The following is a 20118-nucleotide window of genomic DNA, read 5'->3' as shown; positions in this document are numbered from 1 at the left end:
TGCTATTATATTCTATGAGTCTGTCTCCTTCTGCCTTCTCCCTTGCTTTGAAGAAGAAATTTCCAAAGATTGATGGCACTGAGAGAAACAATTCACCTCACTTTTATCATGAATGGGCAATCCTCATATTTTTGAACAGATACCCTTTTCTTAGATTCTCTGCAAGAAACACCCTCTCCATATGCAGTCTCAGGATCCTGCATGTTTCAATTAAATCTCCTTTCACTTTTTGAAACCTGTATTAATATTTTAATACATTAGGAGCCTTTGCATTTAAACTGATGTAAACTGCTTTTCCAGTGTTTGAGCTTTTGCTTAATGTAACCTTTTGCTGGAAGTTAACTCATTTGAAAGTTGACGGATTTATACATTTACGCATTTACAATTAAGTTAAAAGACAACACTGGTTGCCTTTAAACCTGTTTATGAAATCAAAGCTCAGTAGAGGCTGTCAATATATAAAATAAGTTGACTAACATACAATAACTTCATATTTGTAATTTTATGCTGGCACAATTATCCACTTCCTCATTGGATTTGCCATTTGCACATGCAAGTCCATCTGTCATTACTAAGTGTTGTTTGATTTCCTTTTGATCACATGTTTAAAGTGAAACTTCTCTTTAAGGAGACAGAGATTGATAAAAGGGAAAGCGTAACTTGTTAACATGATTTATAGCTATAGATTATATGTCGGACTTGAAAAGTTAATGGTTAGATTGTGGAGGAGGTTCTAACTGTAAATTATAGGGTACTTTAAAACATTTACTTAACACTTTATTCCATTCACCTGTTTTCAACATTTCTTTTAATTCCTCTCCCCATATTTCCATAATATACCTATGTCAACAAATAAATTGAAAATATATTAAGCAGATCTTGAAATTAGCATGTATTTGAATAAAAGAAAAACACTTAAATGAATTTAGTTTTCTGATGTAATAAAGTTAGAAAATAGGTGCTGAATACCATATATCTGTAAATAATGTATAGAACGAGATTTGTGACTAGTGGCAAAGAGGCAGTGCTTGCTATTGACCTTAGAAGAAGTTTCCTCCAAAGATCTGGTGACTTTGTGAGGACTTCTACTTTTCCAACAGTTGCTATGATCAGGCATCGCTTCAAAGGAATCCCTAGCTACCAGCTGCTGTAATGCTATAGAGCTTGCTGAGCTGTCAGCAACATCAAGTAACTTTCATTGGCAATCTAGTCAGAGCCAAAATGCACATCATTTAGCATCTTAAACATGCAAAATACAAAGTAAAATTCTTTCTTTCTTTTTCAATCTTTTTATTAAATTTCATATATAAAAAAAAACAACACATAATAATGAATAGATTACAGATTCAATAAACTTGAGATTACATTAGTAATAGGATAATAATATCCTATTAAAACATCCATCAACAAAAGGTACATAAATCAATCAAGTCTATATAAATATATATGAAAAAAAAACAAAAATAATCATCAAAAAAAGAAAAAAAATTGAGATTATATATGAGAAAAAATATATATTGAAAAAAAAATACTAAACTATAACTAACATGGGCAATAATAGTACTTTATAAATATATGAAGGTGTCAAGAAAAGAACTCCGGAACTCCATACCTGAACAAGGATAAGTAGAGAAAAGGATCTGAAATAGGCCAAATTAATTCATATGAAAGTGTCGAATAAATGGTCCCCAGGTTTCTTCAAATTTAATTGAAGAATCAAAGATAGTGCTTCTGATTTTTTCCAAACTCAAATAAGAAATAGTTTGGGAGAACCACTGAAATGTAGTAGGAGGATTTACTTCTTTCCAGTTTTGTAATATAGACCTTCTGGCCATTAATGTTACAAAGGCAATCATTCGTCTGATTGAAGGGGAAAGCTGATTGCCATCTTCATTTGGTATACCGAAAATTGCAGTAATAAAATGGGGTTGTAAATCGATATTCCATACTGAGGAAATGACATCAAAAATGTCCTTCCAATAGTTATGTAAAGTGGGACATGTCCAAAACATGTGAGTCAATGAAGCCACTTCTAAGTGACATCTGTCACATTGAGGATTAATATGCGAATAAAATCGGGCAAGCTTATCTTTGGACATATAAGCTCTATGTACAATTTTAAATTGTATTAAAGCATGTTTAGCACAAATAGAGGAGGAATTAACCATTTGTAAAATTTTTTCCCATTTATCTGTTGATATATTACATCGAAGTTCTTTTTCCCATTCTTGTCTAATTCTATCCGATATTTCTGGCTGTATCTTCATAGTCATGTTATAAATAAAAGCTACTAATCCCTTCTGACAAGGATTAAAAGTAAAAATCAAATCTGAAAAATCCGATGGAGTTGAATTAGGAAAAGATGGAAGAATTTTATGTAAGAAATTTCTAATTTGTAAGTATCTAAAAAAATTAGATTTAGGTAATTCAAATTTGTTGGATAGTTGATCAAAAGACATCAAAGTACCTTCAAAAAAAAGATCACGAAAACATTTTATACCTTTCCTTTTCCATATACTAAAAGCTTGATCTGTCAATGAAGGTTTAAAAAAAAAATTACATAAAATAGGGCTGTCCAGAGCAAAGTTTTTCAGATTAAAGAATTTGCGAAATTGAAACCAAATTCGTAGTGTATGTTTAACAACAGGGTTAGATATCTGTTTATTGAATTTGGCTAAATCAATAGGAAGAAAAGAACCAAGAACGGAAAATATAGAATATCCCTTAACCTCACTACATTCCAAATTTACCCACTGTGGGCACACAGGTGAATCCAAATCTAGTTTCCAGTACATTAGGTTACGAATATTATTCGCCCAATAATAAAATCTAAAGTTAGGTAAAGCTAGACCACCATCTTTTTTAGACTTTTGTAATTGCCTTTTGCTTAACCTAGGATTTTTATTTTGCCACACAAATGAGGAAATTTTTGAATCAATATTATCAAAAAAAGATTTAGGAATAAAAATTGGTAAAGCTTGGAATAAATATAAAAATTTCGGTAAAATCATCATTTTAATAGCATTAATCCGACCAACTAATGATAAAAATAAGGGAGACCATCTTGTAGTAAGTTGCTGAATTTGATGAAGCATAGTTAAAAAATTCAGTCCAAATAAATCTTTATATTTCTTGGTGATTTTTATACCTAAATAGATAAAGTTATCAGTAACAACTTTAAATGGCATCCTATCACTCAATAAAGTTTGCGCGTTTAAAGGGAATAACTCACTCTTATCTAAGTTTAACTTATAACCAGAAAAGCTACCAAATTGAGCCAACAAGGATAAAATAGCAGGAATAGACCTACTAGGATTAGAAATATATAACAACAAATCATCAGCATAAAGCGATAATTTGTATAACTTCTCATTACGGGTAATACCAAAAATATTAGGAGACTCACGAATAGCAATAGCTAAAGGTTCTAATGCAATATTAAATAATAAAGGACTTAAAGGACAACCTTGTCTCGTACCACGAGATAATTGAAAAAAAGAGGATCTATAATTATTTGTAAGAACAGAAGCAACAGGTTTATAATATATTAATTTAATCCATGATATAAAATTAGGACTAAAATTAAAGTTTCTCAATGCATTAAATAAATATGTCCATTCAACTCTATCAAAGGCTTTTTCAGCATCTAATGAGATAACACATTCTGGGGTTGTAGGTGATGAAGTATAAATTATGTTAATCAATTTTCTAATATTAAAAAAGGAATACCGATTCCTAATAAAACCAGTTTGATCTTCTGAAATAATCTGTGGTAATACCTTTTCTAATCTAATGGCTAAAATTTTTGTAAGAATCTTAGAGTCTACATTTAATAATGATATAGGGCGATAAGATGCACATAAAGTAGGATCTTTATCTTTTTTAAGAATTAGAGAGATAGTAGCTTCATAAAACGATTGAGGTAATCTCTTCTTAACAAACGCATCATTAAAGATTTCACATAGCCAAGGAGAAAGCAATAAAGAAAAAGTTTTAAAAAATTCTACAATAAAACCATCAGGACCAGGAGCTTTCCCTGAATTCATTGATGAGATAGCCTCTCTTATTTCATCCATAGAAATAGGAGCATCAAGCAAGCTACAATCTTCATCTATCAGTTTAGGAATATTCAAGTTATTAAAAAAATTATCCATCGTAAACCGGTCACCGTCAAATTCTGATTGATATAAAGATTTATAAAAATCTTGAAAAGTGTTATTGATTTCTTTATAATCAGTAGTTAAATTACCGTCTTGTTTACGAATTTTAATAATTTGTCGCTTAGTCGAAATAGCTTTTAATTGATTAGCTAACAATTTACCAGTTCGATCACTATGAATATAAAATTGAGCCCTAGTCTTAATTAATTGATTCTCAATTGAAGAAGATAATAATAAACTATGTTCCATTTGAAGCTCAACTCTCTTCTTATAAAGTTCTTTGGTAGGAGTAACGGAATAAATCTTATCAATTTCTTTAATTTTATCCACCAATAAAGCTATATCTGAATATCTTTGTTTTCTTTTACCAGCGGAATATGAAATAATTTGTCCACGAATAAAAGCCTTGAAAGAGTCCCAAAGTATTCCTTTGTCAATCTCTTCATTATAGTTTGTTGAAAAAAATAAGTCAATTTGTTGTTTTATGAAGGTAATAAATTCTGGATCTTGAAGCAAAGTATCATTAAGTCTCCAAGATCTAGTATTGATAGAAGAGTCCGGAATCTTAATAGATAACTTCAAAGGCGCATGATCCGAAATAGCAATAGAATCGTATTTACAATCAATAACATCTGTTAATAAACGATGATCAATAAGGAAATAATCAATTCTAGAATAACTATGATATACATGTGAAAAAAATGAAAATTCTTTATCTTTAGGGTTCAAAAACCGCCATATTTCAGTAATTCCAGAATCAACCATAAAAGAATTAATAAGTAAAGCTGATCTATTCGGAAGAGTTCGAATAGGTTTAGATCTATCCATCGAAGGATTCAAACAACAATTAAAGTCTCCACCCATAATCAACATATATTCATTCAAATTAGGAAGAGAAGTAAATAAACGTTTAAAAAATTCAGGACAATCAAAGTTTGGAGCATAAATATTAACTAAAACAACTTTCCGATTAAAAAGTGAACCAGTTATCAACAAAAATCTACCCTGTGGATCAGAAATAATTTCATAATGTGTAAACGAAATTGAGGCGTCTATAAAAATAGACACACCCCTAATTTTAGCGGTACAATTTGAGTGAAATTGTTGACCTTTCCAGAACCTAAAAAAACGTTGATTATCCTCCCTCCTAATATGGGTCTCCTGTGCAAAAATAATATTAGCGTTCAATCTATGGAATACTTTAAATATTTTTTACGTTTAATCGGATGATTTAAACCATTAGTATTCCACGAGATAAAGTTAATAGATTTATCCATCATACCAATATTAATTGTGTGTATCATAAAAGGTTAAAAAGACACATAACCCACAATTTAGGAAGAAGGAAAATTGATTCAGGAGCAACCGGAGATCCTGACACCTCAACAATATTGACAATTTAAAGTCAGCCCATAAACTAAAAGCAAAAAAATAAAAAGCAAAAGCATAAAAAAAGATCCCTCCCCCCTCCCCCCACCCTTTGAAAGAAAGCCAAGCGGCAGGCGCATAAACTAATACTAATATTACCCCCATTTCAAGATGGCAGCTCCATAAGAAAATTTTTTTAAGAAAAAACTATATAACACCCCAATTAAAATATAGAGTTGCAAAAAAAAATATATATATATATATATATACCTACATATATATATATATACATACACATACACACACATATCAGACAAGTCAAAAAAAAACTAAAATAGTAAAACCAGAAAAATCATTAATAAAAAAAAATGAACATTAAAGTTTAAAAATGTGATACACCTTTAAAAAAGAAATTCCATATTCAGATACAAAGATGACGTTTCACAAGCCAAGACTTATGGGAAGAAGAAACGACATTTTGAGAAAGCCATATTACAAAATATGAATATAAATTCAGCAATCTAATAAGAAAATTTAGTAAAAAAAAGTTATCAAAATAGAATTTTTTTTTTAAAAAAAAAGATTTAATAGACACTACAACATATATAAAAAAAAAAGACTAAAAAAAAAGAATTCAAAACCTTTGTTCCATTTCTAAATACAGGCAAGCAAGTAAACGCTTATAAAAAGTAAAGACTTATGGGAAGAAGAAACGACATTTTGAAAAAATAATTCATTATTACAAAATACAAACGTGTATAAAAAAGGATATTATAAAAATTAAAACAGCATCTATAAGCAATAATAATAGTAGTAAAAAAAAAGACCCAGACCCATAGTTCAAAATAAAAAGTTATAACCCAACTTCCAAGGTTAAAACTTAAAATGAAATGGCATCCTCTCTCCAAAAAAAAAATCTTCAATGTAACTCATAGTTCAAGTTGCACTAGAGGATCGATATTCTTCAACAAATTTCTTCGCTTCTTCAGGAGTGTTAAAAAAGTGTAGACTGTTGTCGGGCAGCACCATTCTAAGCTTCGCTGGATACATTAAAGCTTGTTTAAATCCAATCGAATGAATCTCTGCCATCACTGGTTTAAAAGCGATCCTGGCTTTCATTACTTCATACGAATAGTCCTCAACAATTCGAAATGAGTAATTTTTGTAGGAGATCATACCTTTTTTACGAGCTAACCGAATTAGAAGCTCTTTCTCACGAGGATAATGAAGGCGAACAATCACCGCTCGTGGTTTATCAGACACAGACGAAAGCCTCGCAACTCTGTGAGCGCGGTCGATAACAGGTTCATTTTTCAAACCTTCACCACCGAAAATTTCCCACAGTAATTTAGAGAAAAATTCAGTTAAATCACCGGACTCAACTTTTTCGGGAATTCCGATGATGCGCAAATTCTGTCTGCGAGAACGATTTTCAAGATCAGTAATTTTAAACTTATACTGATCTAAAGTTTTAGCAGTCGACTCTATCTTCTTCTCTAACACTTCAATTGTACGTGCTTTTTCACAAATTGATTGTTCAAGAGTCGTGATCTTATTTCCAAGCTGCTGAACCACTAACGCCTGCGACTGAAACTTAGTTTCAAGCGATTTAACAACTCCTTCAAAATCGGATATTTTCGTAGTAATCCTCCTTTCCAAACTTAACAGTTTACTGTCCAATTTACCTTCTAGTCTGCCTTCCAGACCCGCAAATTTAGCATCCAGTTTATTGTCCAATTTACCTTCCATACCCGCAAATTTAACATCCAGTTTAATGTCCAAAAGACCAGAAATTGCGTCGATGGATACAGGATCCTTAGCCGATTTCTTACTTGTAGCCATTTTAGGTTTGACAAGATTAGATCAACTATTATTTTAGGAAAAAAGGGTCAATCAAAGGTAGCAACTCATATGATTAAGTTCGAAAAGATCTAATTAAAGGGTGATTATAGTTAAAAAAAATAAAGAGCGCCTAAAAGGCAGATGCTTACGTCGCCATCTTGAAACTCCACCCCCCAAAGTAAAATTCAAAGTGTGTATATGTGTATGTATTTATATATATATATATATATATATATGTGTGTGTCTGTGTGTGTGTGTATCAAAAGTCATGACAAAAATAATTTTCAAAATCTCATGTGGCTTGAAATATTTCAGAGAATTTTTAAAACGCTTATGGAAATTAGTTTTTCAGGTCAGTAATTAAGGCTTAGTACGCTATTAAATACCCACTGTAGAATCATGTATCCAAGTGTATGATATTCAGGTATTTTACAATTTAACTACTTTAAGGCCTGAAATTTAGATAAATTCCCATGATTTCCTCCAATTTAGATAGAGGGGTAAACACAGATAATAAATAAGTAGCTACTAAGATGCATAAGAGACTGCATATGCTGGAAATCTGAATCAGCACCCACAAAGTACTGGAGAACTCAGCAGGTCAGGCAGCATCTATAGAGGAAAACAAACAGTCAAAGCTTCAGGTTCTGATGAAAGGTCTTGGCCTGAAATGTAAACTATTTTCCTTTGTTGATGCTGCCTGACCTTCTAAGTTCCTCCGGCATTCTGTGAGTGTTAATTCTCATAGCTACTGGCATTTGGATTGGCAGCTGCAGTCTTGGCAGCTTGGATGTAGCTCATTATAAACTTCTATAAGGATAGAGTGGAGGAGGCAGGTGTGGTTCATGCTACCTAAAGGCTGCTGTGGTGATGGAAGCATTAAAAGATAAGATTACATTTATTTGCCATATGAACATTGAAACTTACAGTGGAATGCATTGTTTTGCATCAACAACCGATGTAGTATGAGAAATGTACTGGGACCACCCGCAAGTGTTGCCCACATTTCTGGCACCAACATAGCAAGACCGTAGCTCACTACCCATTACCATACATCTTTGGAATGTGGGAGGAAGCTAAAGCACAGGAGGGAAACCTACATGTTCATGGGAAGAACAACCAAACTCCCTCCTGTTGCAGAAGAGGATCTGGGGGAGATGGTAGGTGAAGTTACCCCAGTAGGTCAGAGGGACCTAGACAAGCTGTTGAAGAATAGTGCCCATGGGACAGTTTGAGCATATATTGATAGACAATTACAGGAATAATCATTATTACCTCACCTGTTTAGAAGTACTGAATGAGAAGCGTCTATAGATCAGACTTTGAGAAGAGTCAGTAGATTAAATGTTAGCTCACCAACTCATCTGCAAATTGAGGACCTTGCCATACTCTGGTTCTGTAATCTCCCAGTCTGTGTTGATGATGACCACCAACACACGCACGCACACCCTGCTCTGCCCAGTGATCCAAGCTGCATATTCATTTTTTAGTGCATTTGAGTCACTAATTGGCAAGTATGTTGAATGGGAGCTTGGGAAGAACAGGAATTCTGGCTCATTTTGACTTAGGGAATGGGAGTAATTTCCAAGAAAGGTGGGATCTAGCCTTATAGATCTGCTAGATACAATTATTTTTGGGGCTTGTGGGAGAATACATGTGAGAAGAGTCTTTGGGAAGGAGAGTAGGGTGGTAAATGTCACATGCACTGTTAGCGAAGCTTCAAACAAGAGATTAAAACTAGCTGTGTGATTATTTTTGCAATGTACCCCATTCTCCCACAAGATTGACAATAATGTTTTTCAGCTTTGTCCTATTTGGAGTATAGTATCGAAGCTCTTCCCAGTCCTAATAATCAATGAATCTAATAACTGCCACCATAGATTTACATGGCAATCACCTGGGAATGACCTGGCGTGGTCGTTCATGATAATGTGGTGAATGCAAACATGGTATATTGCAGCCACAAATTCTTGCTGAGTCATGGTCAACCGTGATGATGCAGTATGTTCTTTTTAACTAGGGTCCACGGAGACTATTCGGGGCAAGAGGTTGCCTGGGTGTTCTTTGTAATATCATATGAATACAATCTAGGAATACCAACATTTTCTAGCAATTCCTCAGACTGCTCTGCCTAGTTCTGTGGCTTAAAGGAAAAATAGTTGAGTGTGGAGTTTAGATACCTTCCCCAATGCAGCAGTAAATAGCAAACTGTGAGAATACTTTTTTTAAACTGCTGTAGCGATGTACTACATACAGAGCTAGAGACAACACACAGTCGGTAAGTCATTTTGAGACTAGTTTATTCAAACTTCGCGGCGCTGGCATTTAATCCCTAGCGCCTGCCCTCTCCGGGCGGAAATGACATCAGAGGTGCATTACCAAAGTCCCCGCGCGCTGGCTATTTGTAAGCCGGTTCGCCTGCGCAGAAAGTGGGTTGCCACATAACTACCCCCCACCCCAACCAGAGCCAGCGATACACCCCCCAATGTCCACAGTCTGGATCAGCTTCTGTTTGGGAGGTCTGCCTCTGTGCCACGGTACCTGAACATCAACCGGCTGCACCAAGTCCACATGGGCTGGTTTGAGTCGGTCCACCATGAAAACCTCCTCTCTCCCCCCAATATCCAGAATGTACGTGGGCCCGTTGTTGTTGATCACCTTGAACTGCCCCTCGTATGGCCGCTGTAGCGGTGCCCGGTGTCCGCCCCTTCTCTTTGCCTGCGCAGAAAGTGGGTCGCCACACTGCTAAAATAAAAGCAGAAAGTGTTTGAAACGCTCACTTTGCCAGGCAGCATCTGTGGAATGAAAAACAGTTATAATTCAGGCTTGAGCCCTTTCATAAGCACAGAATACTAGTTCTAATGAAGGGGTTTGAACCTAGAACATTCAACTGTTTCTCTTTCTGCTGAGTGTTTCTAACATTTTCTCCTTTTAACCTTGGAAATGACCCTATAGCGAGAGAGCTGAGAGTGACCATAACTTTAACCTCCGGAGGCAAAGCAGTCCAAGCACGTGCACATGTGTTTGAATTCACAAATCTCAGTAAAGGCAAAGAATGCAGTTACAGCATTGGCCTCCAAGGTACCATGATTTCAATAGAAACAATTTTAATAAAAACTGGTTCTTCTATGAATTTAAGAACATGCACTTTTAGACCAATGAGTTTGAAGATTATGATAATAAAGAATTATGAATATTACACTGCTATTAATGTCACTTGATGAAGACTTGCATCTGGAAACAACATACCAGAACAAATGAAAACATCACCAATAACTTTGGACTTGAATTTCCTAAAGCATGCAGTCATAATTAAAAATAGGTACAAAATTGCCATACTGCAGACTAGTCCAAGTTGATGATCAGAGTTCAATTTTTACCCATAAATTTCCAGAGCTGAAATTTACTAAATATTAATCTTAACAATTAACTAAAGATTATTTCCCCTCCATTTGAACAGTCAATGGTGGTCAGGAGATTGCTTTGATGTGAATCAGTATTACACATGTCCCACATGCTGGAAGTGAAATATAGTGACAAGGCTTCTGATTTTCATCGTTTGATAATATTAGTAGTGCTGCAGTAAACATGTGAAAGATGATAGTCTCTTAAGAAGACACTTAAAAATAGTCTAATTCTCCATAGCCCTTTTGACGTGTTGTGCCTGATTGTAAAAATGATAACATTGTAAATAAAAATACATTAATTCTTTTCTTGACAGTCTCTGTGTGCCCAGTATTCGGCAGAAAGACGTGAAGAAGAAAAGATGTGTGATCACCTAATACGAGCAGCCAAGTATCGCGATCATGTGACTTCAACCCAGTTGATACAGAAGATTGTCAACATTTTGACAGATAAGCATGGTGCTTGGGGAAGCTCTTCATTAAGGTAAGAACATTGGTTTTATATTCAAAATTTAGGAAAGATCAAATATTTAATCACTGAACCATTGTGGGCTCACTTTCAAAGACTTCACCTTGTGTTCTCAATATTTATTGCTAATTTATTTATTTATTATTCTTTCTTTTTGTATTTGCACAGTTCGTCTTTTACACACTGGTTGTCCACCCTGTTGGTGTGGCCTTTCATTGATTCTGTTATGGTTATTGGATTTATTGACAATGCCCACAAGAAAATGAATCTCAGGGTTGTATATGGTGACATATATGTACTTTAATAATAAATTTACTTTAAACTTTGTATTTTGCCAGTTTGCAGCTGTCTGTGCCAATTTTGGTGGGAGTGACCATTGCATTGTTCTTGTAGAGATAACCTTGTGTTGTTTGGAGCTACCTTTGCATCAGTTGGGAAAGCTCAAAACTGGGGATCATTGAGGTTCTGTGGGCTATGAGCCACCGCAATCTGTAACCCCATGTATCAGAATTCTTTCATCCTACCATTACCATCCAGCCAGGAGGTGTACCCGACTTTAATGATTCATGTAGAGGAATGTATTGTGTGCAGCACCTGGGCAAACATTAGAATGATTTGCCAGACATGACCACATCCTTAGTAAACAGCATGCAAACCAAAAAACAGCAGTCAGAGCAAAGTTCTGTAAACCTATCACATCTAGTCACGAGTACTAGTGTAAAGTTAAAGAGAGAATTCCGATTCAACTGCATCTACAAGAATGGAATGCCTGTCACTGAATGCCAAAAATGAGGCTGAAGATTTTAAAACCATCTTCAGTAAGATATATCTGGACTTTTACAATCTATTTGATTCCTACTTGGGTCCCTACTATTACAGAAAACAGTCTTTATCCAATCTGATTCCTCCACACAATAGGAAAAAAAGTAACCAAGAGTGTGAGGTACAGCATAGGCCTTAGGACCAAGCAACACATTAATTGTTCCTGAATTACTTATAGCTGTCCTGCAATAGTATCTGCCCATTAATGTGGAAGATTGCTTAGGGGTGTAAAGAATCAGAATCAGTTTTATTATCACCGGCATGTGACATGAAATTTGTTAACTTAGCAGCAACAGTTCAATGCAATACATAATCCAGCAGAGAAAAAAATAATAATATTAAACAAGTAAATTAATTACATAAATTGAATAGATTTAAAGAAAGTGTGAAATACTGTATATTTTTTAAAAAAGTGAGGTAATGTTCAAAGATTCAATGTCCATTTAGGATTGGATGGCAGAGGGGAAGAAGCTGTTCCTGAATTGCTGAGAGAGTGCCTTCAGGCTTCTGAACATCCTACCTGATGGTAACAGTGAGAAAAGGGCATGCCCGGGGTGCTGGAGGTCCTTAATAATGGGCGCTGCTTTTCTAAGACACCACTCCCTGAAGATGTCCTGGGTACTTTGTAGGCTCGTACCCAAGATGGAGCTGACTAGATCTACAACCTTCTGCAGCTTCTTTCAGTCCTGTGTGGTCGACCCTTCATACCAGACATGGCTGATTTCAATCAACAATGATAAGAGTTGATGACTGTGACCAAGTAGGACTTAATTGCTAATGGTTTTCCCAGGATATCTCAGTTTCAGCTCTAGTTGCCTCCTTGGTCTAGACATGGATCAAAGAACTGAAATCCAGAGTTTTGAGGAGGGTGGTTGTCCAGGTTATCAAGGTGTAATTTCATGAAGTTTGGTATTAAGGAGTTCTAGCACAGATGAAATCAGACATCAATGATATAACACTAATTAATTGGAGTATTAGCTTGAACAAAACAAGTTGATTGTAGTCTACCATCTCATTCCTAGGGTGCCACTACAAAAATTGCTCTGGCCAGTACCTAGGGCAAGACCTCTTCAAGTCCACCTTCATAAAGTCACAAAAATAAATGTTTGCTACTGATTGCCTAATCTTCAATTCCATTTGAAAGTCCTTTGAAAATGAGGCAGTTAATACGCAGCAGACTCTCTGGACTCTGGATTTGGGGATTGCCAAACGTTATGTGGATTTTCTGGTGTAGTCTGTTTTGTCATGTGCTTTTGTGATATCATTCTGGAGGAACGTTGTTTCATTTTTTAACTGCATTGCATTTGTGGTTTCTAAATGACAATAAACTGAAATTCAATTCAATTCAATTCAGTTCATGCTTGAATGCAGCTAAACTTAATCTTTAGGGAAGGGCTGTTTAATGCAAGGTAACACTATCTACAGCAAATGAAAAGCTAACCATCTTACCTTTATAATCAGTAGCTTAGCTATACTGAGTTCCAAAGCATCAATAAAGTAACAAAATAGACCAATCGCCCAGACGTATACAGGTGACTAACCTCTTATGTAAGGTACAGCGTGATTGGAAAAAACATGAGTAAGTCTGGCAATACTCACTCAAGATGTCAACACTATATAACTCAAACCAAGCTGTTATATTTTCATCAATTTTTAAACAATCAGTTTTAAGTAATCCCTTTTCCATGAGCATGTGGTGGCTGCAATGTTACTATCTGCAAAATTCACATCATTTAATTGACTTGTCTGCTTTAACATCTACTTTACCAATGACCTCTATAATGTTGGAAGATAAGGGCAGCAAGAGCATTTGAACACCACCACCTGCACCACTGCACAGCAGACGTGGAAATAGATCACTGTTTCTTCATTGTCAGTATGTTTGCTTCCAACCCGTAACATTATGGTTCTGGAAGGTGACTTGTGTCCACTGTACTTGAGAATATGGCATTAAATGCAAGTGATAACTGTATTTCATAAAGGAAACTTCCTAACAAAGTCAACTACCTGTAATAAAGACGAATGTTAACCAGCTTTTATTTTGGTTGCTTTTAGAGGGAACTGTTCTACAGAGTAAATATGCCATTAGTGTAGATATATTACATGATAATGTATGCATTCAGACTGTTTCTGCTTATATCTTCATTCAGATCTTGTCTCTGTGTTTGCTGTTAGTGGAAATTTAGCCTAATGTGCTTCAGTGCTATTTTTTGATATTAAATTAATTTGAATTTGAAACTGCATTAGAAAAAAGAAAAAAACCTCAGGCTTGAGTTACAAATGTACACTATGTGATTAAGCAAGAAGTCTACTTTTAATGAATAAAAATATAATCTTCATGTGAGCAAACTGAGTCATTTAAAAAATCTCAAGGAGTTTTTAAGATACCTGGATATAATTTCAATTTACCCAACTAGTTTTGAGGAAAAAATAGCAGTTATGTGTGGAATGCATGTATGAACGTGGAAATCTGATGTTCTTGTAGCATACTTTTTTTTGTTATTCTGCCTGTGTTTCAACTTTGAACACCTCATGGAGTCCAGATGCAGGTGCTAACTTCCTGATGTTTCTCATCAGATATATTAGAAACTGGCAGTGAACTTGATTCATCTTGTTTGAGGGACTGAGGTTAGTTTTGAGCAACATATGCTATTTTGAATTGAGGTGACTTAAATCTATTGAATTGACCTTGTACTTTACATTGTTTTAAGGACTGTAATTTTTAAATGTTTAGAAAAATGATATTTTTGAAAGATTTTTGAATATTTGTGAATAAGTCATGGGATTTCTAATTTTAAGCATTTTGAAAGTCAGTAAGATTGTGGGTATATGTTTACTGGTTGTATGGTAGGACTTTACTGATAAAAGTTGAGTCTGGTTTTGTGGTGCAGTTTGTCCAGATAAGTACACATGGTAATAGGCCCTTTGACACCTAACCTGGTCCCATTTGCCTGTGTCTGCCCCATATTCCTCTAAACCTTTCATATTAATATACCTGTCCAAATGTTGCAATATGCCTGGCTGAACTACTTTCACTACCGGCTTGTTCCATGTTGGCAGCACCCTCTGTGTGAATAAATTGCTCCTCAAGTCTCATTTAAATCTTTTCCCTCTCACCTTAAGCTTGTGTCCTTTAGTTTTTAATTCCCTTTTCCTGGGATAAAGACTTTATACCTTATCTATAACACTCATGATTTTATACACCTCTGTTAGGTCGCCCTTTAGTTTCCAATGCTTCAAGGAATACAGTGCCAGCCTGTTCAACCTCTCCCTATAATTCAGGATCTTAACTTCTGGAAATATTTTCATAAACCTTTGCACTCTTTCTGGGCAATATGGCCAGTTTGCCAGGATTGTGATTTAGGACATGATTGATAAATATGAGAGGTTCTACTGTCTCAATGCCACCTGTTATTTAGAAGATGACCCCTGGGCCACTTCCTTCCCACCAATGCTCTATCCAAACTGACCTCTCCCATGATGTTTTGAGAGGGTGGTTATAGTTGGAATTAATTCCTGCCTGAACAAGCAACCCCCTGCCATTCACCTCCTGCCTCAATCGGTACAGCAGATGCAAACTCACTGGCTCTTCACTCTTGCTTTGTTGCACCTAGACAATTGCAAGACATATATCAAGCTACTGTTTATCAATTGCTGCTTGGCATTCAATATGGTCATACCCTCAGTGCTAATAACCAAGCTCCAAAACCTGGGCTTCAAAAACTGGATCCTTGACTTCCTTATAGGAGACGACAATCAGTGCAGATCAGTAATAGCATTTCCTCCACACTGACTGTCAGCACAGGTGCAGCTTAGGGATGTGTGCACAGCCTACTGTACTATCTCTACAGTCATGACAGTGTGGCTAAGCACAGCTCAAATGCTATCTATAAATTTGCAGCTAGCAAGAGGAGGCTTACAGGGCTGAGATAAATTGGATAGTTGAGTGGTGTAACAACATCAGCAAGACCAAGAAACTGGATTTCAAGAAGGGGAAGATAGGAGAACACACGTTAGTCCTCATTGTCCTCACACATCAGTCAGCAGTGCAGTGCAGCTTCAAGTTCCTGGGCATCAGCTCATTGATGCAACCATGAAGAAGACATGTCAGTGTCTTTTCTTTTTTAGGAATGTGAGGAGATTTGGTATGTCTCCGAAGACTCTTGTAAATTTCTGTAGATGTACGGTTGAGAGCATTATGACTGGTTGCATTACAGCCTTGCATGTAATCTCAAAGGCACAGAATTACAAGCTGCTGCAGAGGGTTGCAGACTTAACCAGCTCCATGGGCACACCATTGAGAACATCTTGAAAGATAGCATCCATTATTAAGGATGCTTACCATCCAGAATAGACTTTCTTATTACTGCCAACAGGGAGGATGCATGGAAGACAGAAAACCCACACTCAGTGACTTAGAAACAACTTCTTCCCATTTACGCAACACACACAAAATGCTGGTGGAACACAGCAGGCCAGGCAGCATCTATAGGGAGGAGTGCTGTCAACGTTTTGGGCCGAGATCCTTAGTCAGAATTTCCTTGTGTTTGTTCTTCCCATTCACCATCAGTTTCTGAATAGTCCATGAATCAACGAATTCTGTCTTATTATCCCTTTTTTGTACTATTTATTTACTTCATAATTTATAGTATTTTTGTCTTTGTGCTGTACTGCTGCTGAAAATCAACAAATTTCATGTCATTTGTCAGTGATAATAAATCAGATTCTGCTTTCCCTGCCCTCAGGATACGATACAGCCTTCAAAGCGAGAGAGGTGGTATCTATTGCAATCTTGACACACTATGACCCAGTTAGCTGGTGACACCAAAATAAGTAAGCAAGTGAAGAAGTGAAGAGCTATGTGTGTGGGAGCATTTCGGTTACTTTCAGTTACCATGCAGCTTAGAGGGAACAGTGAGTCTAATACAGGTCTCTCTAATTGAGGGTTGTGAGGTTTTGTAACTCTTCTTCAAAGGGTTGTTGGAAACAAATTCTTTAAATACTTTAAGGCAAAGGTAGGTATTTTTTATTAGCAAGGCGGTAAAATGATAATCTAGGTATACAGGAATGCGAAGATGAGATTACAATAAAATTAGCCATGAATTTAAGTGACCACAAAGGCTTGAGCACAATTTTGAGCAGAGATGTCATATCTGTTGATTGGTGACTTATAGATATTAAGACAATCTATGTTCTGAATGAACATAAGATTGGGCTTATGCAGCTCTCCTGGGCAGACAACTCCAAAAGTTCACTAATGTCTGAGTGAAGTTGTCTTAAGTGAAGTGAGTCTTAAAAAGCTTCTTATTGTCAAACTGTACTCCCCTGGTCCTAGACTCCTTGGTCAAGGGAAACATCCTCATAGCATACAATTTGTCAGGCTGTTTAACATTGCTGTGAGCTTTGTTGTGAGTACAGTCCCATCTCACTCAATTTATCTTGCTAATGCTGAAACCAGTCTGTTGAATCCTTATTGAATTTTCTCTCTGACAAACCAAGAGACCAAAGCTATACACTGTAGCCTGGTAAATCTTGCAAAGGCATAATGCAATTGCTATAAGTCTCCATGATAAATCAAATCAAATCAAGTTTAATTATCATTCAATCATACGTGGATGCAGCCAAATGAAATGGTGTTCCTTTAGGGCCAAGGTGCAAAACATACACAGCTCATTCAAAATAGTGAGCAAAAATACATAGTCACTCAAAAAAAAAACACATTTATAGCTTAAGACCATGAGCAACATACCCACAAATTGCTGGTATAGTTCCTGGCACTACAATCCAGCCTGTCATTTCACTGATGGAACACTGGCGAGCAGCATCGATGGGAGAGGCCAGCTTCCCCCCACCCCCCCTCAACCCACGAGCATGGATGCCTCGCTGCACCACCTCTGACATCTCCTCCGTTGGACTGCAGCAACAGGCAAGCCCGCAGTTTCAGGCCTACTCCTCGCTACAATTGAGGCTAGGCAGCTTCCCCTCTGTCTGTTGCCTCACCAAACAAGGAAGCAGGCCTGCAGCATTTTACATTATCACTGTCCAATAGGGTCTTGCGATTGCAAGAGAAACACCCAAGACAATCACCCACGGTTACACTAGTAGCAGGCAGTTCCTCAGAACCCAATCTGGCTCTTTTGACCCACTGGCCACCTTCTCCAATATGTTAGGCCCAGGATAGATCCTCAGAGATGTTGACACCCGGGACCTTGAAATGCTTATTCTTTCCACTTCTTATCCCTCTGAGAACTTGTGTGTGTTTCCTTGACTTGCCCTTGGTCCACAATCAGTTCTTCGGTCTTACTGATGTTGAGTGCAGGGTTGTTGCTGCACTGTGACACCACTTAACTAGCTGATGTACCTTACTCCTTCTTGTAACCATCTGAAACAATGACAACAATAGTTGTGTTGTCAGCAAATTTATAGATGGCATTTGAACTGTGCCTAGCCATACAGTCATAGGTGAAGAGAGAGTACAGAAATGGGCTAAGCATGCATCCCTGGGGTCCGCCAGTGTTGATTATCAGCAAAGTGCAAATGTTATTTCCGATCCGCACAGGCTGAGATCAGACCATAGCCACTTTTATAACTCTGAATGCAAAATTCCCACTGAGGTTTTATTGTCAGTAAACTAGGAGATATGAGATCCCACCTCTTCCTAGCAAAATTGTTGGCATAGGTTGTGAGTATCTGGGGCCTAAGTACTGACCTTTACAGCTGAGTAACAGCCTAGCTACCTGAAAAAAATCCAGTTGATTCCAGTTGTTTTACTTTCCATCTAATAACTAATTCTGGATCCATGTCAGTATGCTACTTCTGATACCATATGTTCTAACTGTTAACAAATAATGAAAATCTTCTGAAGAATCTAGTTTGTCCTTAACTATTTTAGTTGCATCTGAAAAGAATTCCACTGCATTAGTCAAACATTTTTTCTTACATAACTCCTTGTTGACTGTACTCTTTCCTGTGTGTTTTTTTCAAGATACCCAGATACTACTGTTACGTATCCCGTAACTGGATAACTTACCAGCCAAGATAGAGAGGTCCTTTGAAGTCTGATGTCACTATTTTCAAACGTTTTTATTTATAAAGGGGAACAAAAGTAAGGTTAATACAAACATTCAGAAAATGCACGTCGTCAATACTCAATCTAAAGCGCGGGTATAGTAATAATCATCATTAAGAAGTAATCTCGACTGTTGTCTAGGGGTTAATAGATTGTCCGTTGGAAATATAAAAGTCACTCAGAAGTCTGCAGACTTTAGCCTTTCGGGGAATCGCTGGGTTTCACGTGTTTTAGAGGGATCGGTGAAAAACAAAAAAAAACTTGCCCGGGTCTTTATGAAGCCACTCCATAAAATCAGGGAAACGTTGTTTCCCCGTTGTTAGTTCGAAGTCCTTCTTGGTATTATCAGCCACCCGCTCCCCAGGCAAAGGAGTTAGGAGCGCAAGTGGCGTTGAGTGGCTTCCAGCTATTACCGGAGCACACTGAGCGAGGGTGTCCTTCTGGTGCGTCGCTGGGGTACTGCCTCCTGCAGTCCCCTTTTATCTTGACTTGCAGAGTTGTAGGTGTCCATCAAAGTAGGGTGATGCAATCCCCACCCCCACATTGCCCGAGGGTGTCCATATCCATGGTAGCTGTCACGTAGCAGGGACATGCACATCACACAGGTGCCTCTAAGAACAATGGCCAAAACCGTTGCATTGTCTCTCACTTCCGAGACCCGAATTAATAGCGATCTTGCGATTCTCCGGAAGGAGGGGGCTGCTCCCGCCCCTTCGGCCCCTCAGAGCTGTGGTACATTCATAACACTACATCTTTAATTAGATTTCAGCATTTTGCAAAAATTGTTACTAGGCTAATAAGTCCCAATTAACTCTCTTTCTCTGATTGCTTTATTAAACTGTGTGTTCACATTTGCTAACCTTTAATCCACATGTTGAACTCGTTGCAAACTCCATTTTGCAAGAATTTGCAAAAGGGTACTATGTGTTAGCGTCTAGCTCCTTCCACACACTTACAGTTTTTGTACTCACTTGTTTAATGGTT

General features: G+C 36.7%; 1 protein-coding gene across 1 annotated transcript in view; it reads left to right on the top strand.

Annotated features, from left to right (window-relative positions):
* Positions 1-20118, top strand: part of lrba (LPS-responsive vesicle trafficking, beach and anchor containing) — an 817631-nt gene that overhangs the window by 324662 nt on the left and 472851 nt on the right. The window contains exon 36 of the mRNA XM_059965020.1: positions 11092-11258. Within this exon, the coding sequence (XP_059821003.1) occupies positions 11092-11258 (167 nt within the window). The remainder of the gene's footprint in view (positions 1-11091; positions 11259-20118) is intronic.

Source organism: Hypanus sabinus, chromosome 3 (genome assembly GCF_030144855.1).
Source record: "Hypanus sabinus isolate sHypSab1 chromosome 3, sHypSab1.hap1, whole genome shotgun sequence".
Classification (NCBI taxonomy): Eukaryota; Metazoa; Chordata; class Chondrichthyes; order Myliobatiformes; family Dasyatidae; genus Hypanus; species Hypanus sabinus.
Note: the sequence above shows the minus strand (reverse complement) of the source record. Positions and strands in the feature narration are given on the sequence as shown.